The sequence below is a fragment of the Buceros rhinoceros genome, unplaced genomic scaffold, assembly GCF_000710305.1.
Source record: "Buceros rhinoceros silvestris isolate BGI_N320 unplaced genomic scaffold, ASM71030v1 scaffold25055, whole genome shotgun sequence".
NCBI classification, from domain to species: domain Eukaryota; kingdom Metazoa; phylum Chordata; class Aves; order Bucerotiformes; family Bucerotidae; genus Buceros; species Buceros rhinoceros.
In genome coordinates this window covers 66-6264 of record NW_010413760.1, presented here as the reverse complement: position 1 = coordinate 6264, position 6199 = coordinate 66, and the positions used below count along the sequence as shown (strand labels likewise).

The following is a 6199-nucleotide window of genomic DNA, read 5'->3' as shown; positions in this document are numbered from 1 at the left end:
CTACACGAATGCTCAGTAGTGGGTGTTTTATTGAATGCCAGAGAGCTCATGGCTTCTCAGGTGAGAGAATAGATTTATTGTAGCAGCTTGCATCTAGATCGTTAGTAGTTAAAGCTGCCTTAAGTCACAGATGTGAATTTTTATGTTCTTTCCATGAAATGCGACAGTTTGGGACTTGTCCCTTCCTTTCTCAATCTTCCTTATCACTTGGCGCCAGCAGTTTCCTTTGGTGAGAGAGTCTGTGCTCTGTTTACCTGTTCTGTGAGAAGAATAGCCTTTACCACTATTTTTTTTTCCAATATTTCATTTTCAATTGAATTGAGTGTATTAAACTCAATTGTGTAGAGTCTCAGGACTATGGAGCCTGTGCTCTGACTGAGAGATAGTCCGCTTCTGGCCAATCTACTTCAATACTGGCCATTACATCTTGAAAATCGGTGTTGGATCAAACGTGAGTTTTTGTAGCTCAATATATGGTCTTTCTTAGGTGCCTCACAAGAAGGTAGATGAAACTAAACCGTAGTGGAAGTATATTCATATAGTTCTGTGTCTTTTAAAATCTTTGTCAGATAGAGATTTTAACTTAAACGATCTCTGTCTATGCAGACAGCCCAGGCCTTTGTGTGCATGCACATAACTCTTCAGATATCATGCAACTGCTCGTCCCTATGCCAGCTTGTTTCAGGCTCCTGGAAAATTCCTGATTCTCTTTCCTGTGGACTTTTTAGTTTGGTTTGGGTTGGGTTGGGTTGAACTCCTGCTGACAGCCGTAGCAGGCTGGCCAAACTTGAGCCGGTTTCTGACATTTGTGGAGAGGCTTTCAGCATGCTCTTTGCTGTGGCCCTTTGAGCCGGTGACAATGTGCTCTGAAGAGATGCTCAGGATGCATGGTGAAAGTGCCCTGTGGCTGCAGAGAGCTCAAGTTTTAAATTTGGTTTGGATGGGAATATTGAGACAATTTTGCTTTTATATCTCTAGTGAGTATTTTTTAAATTGCTGCTCAAGATAAGTGTCAGAAGCCTGATTCACCATTGTGGGCATAGCTCACTGGTAATATGTTCAAAGTGTATGTTAACGTTGTTAGTAAGTAAGTGTGTGTTTTGGCAATACAGACTGACTTGTGAGCACTTCTAGTATGTGCTTGAGAACACATTCAGAAAACTGCTGCCTTTACAGGGCTAAAGATACATGGATATTATTTTTATTTTTCCTCTTGCTCCTTAGGCTTTGTCCAACACCGATTCTCCTCCTGGCTGTGAGCTGGAGCCTACAATGAAACACCGTTTTGCTTTTGACAACATGGGCTATGAGGAGAGCTTTGAAACCATTCCATCTTCCCAAGAGTGCACTGTGGCAGTCAATGTTGTGGGAATGACTTGCCAATCATGTGTGCAGTCAATAGAGGGCCGAATTTCCAAGGTGAAGGGCATTGTCAGTATTAAAGTCTCCCTTGAACAGAACAATGCTGTAATAAAGTATCTGCAGTCGGAAATAAGTCCTGAACAGATTTGCCAGGAAATTCAGGATATGGGCTTTGATGCCAACACAGCAGAAGAGAGGTTGACAACAGCAGTAAATTCGTCATGCTTGAAAGAAGCAGTAGTTAAGCTTCGGGTAGAAGGCATGACATGCCAGTCATGCGTCACCAACATTGAAGGAAAGATTAGGAAACTACATGGTGTGGCGAAAATCAAGGTGTCACTCGGTAACCAGGAAGCAGTTATTGCTTACTGTCCTCACATCATTAAGCCTGACGACCTCAAGAGCCATATCACTAACTTGGGCTATGACTGCTCCATTAAAAGTAAATCAGCCCCTTTGAAGCTGGGTGTCCTCAATCTCCAGCGCTTGCAGAATGCAAACCCCAAGGAGACACCAGAAAGTCTCGAGAGTGATGGGGTGGATCTGCTGGTCGCCGAGATGGGTAGCACAGCTACGGTGGCTGTGCAGATAGAGGGCATGCACTGTAAGTCCTGCGTCAGAAACATTGAAGGAAATATATCGGATCTTCCTGGCATACAAAGTATTAAAGTATCTTTGGAGCATAAATGTGCTGTGGTACAGTATAGCCCAAATTTAATTACCCTGTCAGCTTTGCAGCAAGCTATTGAATCCCTTCCACCTGGAAACTTTAAAGTATGCCTCCTTAAAGGTTCAGAAGCAAATAAAGGAGCATCTCCATCACCTGCTTTGCTATGCAATCTCTTCAGAGAGCCACTGGAAGACACAACATGCACGGCTGTTATTAGGATTGATGGCATGACCTGCAATTCTTGCGTACAGTCCATAGAAGGGACCATATCACAGCGACAAGGAGTGCAATGTATAGCAGTTTCTCTGTCTGGCAGAACTGGGACCATACATTATAATCCAGCTGTTACTAACGGAGAAGAGTTAAGAGCTGCCATAGAAGACATGGGGTTTGATGCTTCTGTGCTAACAGGTAACAGTGTTTTTTCTTCTGTGGGTAGAATGCCAAACTGGGCCATGCGACACCTGAGTTGAGATTCTCTTCTGGAGAGAAACTCCTAAAACATCATATTGGCATTGTCTTTTCTAAGGGTCTGGCCTGATCTGACCTCACTTAGCAAAGGAGAGAGATTTCAGCTGTGAAGCACCTTATTCCAGCCCTTAATAACTGCACTAGTAGGTGGAAGGGTTGAGTTACATTATGAAACCAAAGGGTTTGGAAGATGGTACAAGGTGTTTTGAATAGCTGATCCCCTTACCCACTGAAGTAGGTTTCCTTCTATGTCTACAGGCTGCTGTAAGTAGATTTACCAAACCCAAAGTTTTCATTCACAGACTTAATGAAGTGCCTTTCATTTAAAACCACTTTTTACTTAGTTAAAATGTCTTTTTAGGGTCCTAATTGTTTGACCTTTATTTCTTGAGTATTTTTACTAGACCTGTTTTACTAAGACTTTCTTGAAGTGATGTAAATGGCAAGATGCAGGTACACTTTGGTAGGAGCAGGTGGTTTTTCATGTCAGTTGCAGCACAGTTTGTACATTTTGTATTCGTGCTCAATGTTTAAGAAGTTGCTATGGTGCACAGTCTCCTCTCTAGCGAATTTCAAATGCAGTGATGTTTATCTGCTGCAACTCCACAGATTTGCTTTGAGATACTCATGTAGTTTACCTGGGATGAATTACTTCGATCACAATAAGCCAATTGTGGCTTATTGGACAAATAAGACCAATTCTCATGGGTCCAATCCCTCTGAATCTGTGGAACTTCTACAGATGAGAAGGAGCCCGTATATAGTGTTTAATTATAATTTACTTGATTTATAATTTGTTGGTGGGAGACGTCCTGAGCCATTTGTGGAAAAGGAGGGGAGCTCATGTGTTTAATACATTCAGAAGCAACTCTTGCCCTTTTACACAAACCTCTGCCCAAGGAAGGCAGTTTCTGAATGCAGCTGGAGCTGTTGGGTGTCTGTTCAGTATCTTGTAAAGAGCGAAAATTATTGCAACAGGCCTGCATTTGTGGAGGTCTTCTGGGTCCTGCAAATCCTTGCACTACTCATTTTGCAGTATTTGCAATGTGAATATTGTGCCATAAAGAGAAACCTGTTAAGAAACTTTTCCTTTTCCTTGTTTGAGACGAAGTGCTGTGAGTCCTGCATAGATGACAAGGACAGAATGGATATGACTGGACTGCATTCTCTGTGCTGGATAAGGGCCCTCTACATACCAATACATCTTTATTGAGTAGAGGTAGCTGTCAGGTCTAGACATTGAATTTGGAGTAAATAATTTGCTGTCCCAAAGTGGAAAGCCAGTTCTATAGAGTCAAATGGTCATGCAAGTGGTACTGGTGAGTGTATATTGTTATATGCATAGTAACAATCTCTATTATTTTCATGAAGAGACCAAGACTGTCATGTCACCTTTCAATCAACTAGAAGACTTTGCATGATTGATAAATGTGACCTGCTTGTCATTTTGCGTCATCAGGTCACACTGTAAATAGTGTTTATTCAATTTATTGTGCATTTATTCAAGATACAGCCACTGGAGGACATGGGCACCAGCCTGATGCCAGCAATGCTGTGGTGCAGCCTCGAGTTCCAGAGCCTCCTCGCCAAGGATGTGCCTCAGATGCTCTTCCAGACAGTGCTCGCCTTGATGGGCCAAGCCAGCCCAGCAGAGCGACAGCTGAAAAGTGTTTTTTACAAATCATAGGCATGACCTGTGCATCGTGTGTGTCTACCATAGAAAGAAATTTGCAGAAAGAAGTCGGTAATAAATTTAAGATTCTTACAATGTGCTTATAAGGGACTGGGGGATGGAAAAGGTATTCTATACAGTTAATGGAAGAGGCTGTGGTACAACAGCTGGAGGTTAAATAGACTTCATGCTCTTTCTTAGTGCTAATGTAACTACATCACCGTTTATCTATCCCGCCACACTGCTGGACAAACCCAATGGGCATTCTTGTGTTGTAACAGTAAGTTGTTGTCATGTGATCAAAATTTCAAATAAGGCTCAAGACAATAAATGGTTCTCATTTAGTTTTCAGGGCCTTATTGCTTTACAGAGAAATCCATGTCTTCCAAAGCTGCTGAGAGCTCTGACGCGTTTATGATGTGAAACTCACCCTTCCGGGCACATTTGCACAAGCAGATAGAAGCAAACGCGTGGCTCCAGTGCTGGGTAATTGTATTAGCTTAGGCACACAAAGCGTATTAGGTTAGAAGTCTGCAGACTGGAGCCTCCTTTCCTCTGGCCGTACAGAAGATGGTGAGCCTCAGCAATGTCTGATTTTATTTGTGTAGACATGCCTTTGGAGGGTTTTCTTATTGATTCCTGTGCTCCCAGTCTCCCAGTCATGGTCTCACTGCCTTGATTTAAAAATCCAAGAGACCATTAGCACTTCAGAATAATTTTTTTCCTGTGAATTTGCTTTTCAATTCTGAAAGTAGATTTCTCTGGTTTTATTATTTTTAAAAATAAGGGGGGGAAAAGGGAAAAACAAGAAAAGAAAGAGGCCTAGCATTCTGCTGTGAGGTTTCTTTAGAGCTTTCCATAGTTAGAGAGTCCAGGGTAGAGCTTGCAGCAATGAGTGCCAAAGACTGCTTCTGAACATCATTTTTGTCTCATTAGATCATAGCAAAACTAGCAAAACTCATCTCCTTTCCCATGTAACTCTTGTGGTTCCTCTCATTGCTAAAGGGAACCGCAGTGTGGCTGGATCTCAGTAAAAACTTTGCTGTTTGACTAGGGAACAACACCAGGAGGCAGAGAGAAATCATAAGGCTTATAACATCTCTTAAGTTGTTACAGGCCTCATTGACAATCACTTGTAATATTTGATTTTTCTTCCCTTCAAAGGAGCTACATTGTGTAATATTTTTCATTATTGCCACTGCAGGAATTGTTTCAGTGTTGGTAGCACTGATGGCAGGTAAGGCTGAGATAAAGTACAAGCCAGAATTGATCCAGCCTCTTGAAATAGCACAGCTGATCCAGAAGTTGGGTTTTGAAGCTACTGTCATAGAAGATCATGCAGAAACAGAAGGAAATGTGGAGCTTCTTGTAAGTCATACCCATTTGAAATTATATATTGGTTTTGGAAATGTCAGGTCTGGAAGAATAATTTTCTTGCAAATACTTTTGTTTAAGGAGTTGAGGCTTCAGCAGGTAAGTTCTGGCTGATGACACTGTTTTTTCCCCTAATTGTTGAAAGGACATAATTAATTTGTCTTAGAAGAACCTGTCCAAACGTGCTGAAATAAAAAGTGATAGTTATCTGTACAGAATAGACTTTCCTTAGCAAGGAGAGATGAAACAGAACTTCTGTGCGAAGACACTTCAGTCAACAGTACAGACTGAGCAGCTGAGAATGTATCACCAAATACGTGTTGATAATGCCTGCGGCTTTATATAGAGGTCTGAGAACTTCAGGTAAAATTAGTAAATTATTTATGTGAGGGACAAATTCTTTAAAAGTCTACGCTTGTAATTTTCTGACATATACCTACTACAAGACAGATAACCACAGTCTGCACTTGCGCTAATAGAACAGAAAATGGGAACATGCCTTGCTGAAGCCACAGGAAAATTTAAGTAAGCGAGAAGTTACACATGCAGAGTTTGACTTTGACAATGTCAATATAGCTGCTGATAGAACTACATTAGCTATACTGTTACAGTTAATGCAGTATACAAGTGCTGCTATATCAAGTATGTTT

The 6199-nt window shown here is 41.5% G+C and overlaps 1 protein-coding gene across 1 annotated transcript in view; it reads left to right on the top strand.

The window, feature by feature from the left end:
• The window catches only part of LOC104494096 (copper-transporting ATPase 2-like), a gene marked incomplete at its 3' end in the record, with an annotated part of 11104 nt that extends 5561 nt beyond the window's left edge, over window positions 1-5543 (top strand). The window contains exons 2-4 of the mRNA XM_010136884.1: window positions 1225-2443; window positions 4011-4247; window positions 5380-5543. Of these exons, the coding sequence (XP_010135186.1) occupies window positions 1225-2443; window positions 4011-4247; window positions 5380-5543 (1620 nt within the window). The remainder of the gene's footprint in view (window positions 1-1224; window positions 2444-4010; window positions 4248-5379) is intronic.
• Between the last annotated feature and the right edge of the window lie 656 nt (window positions 5544-6199).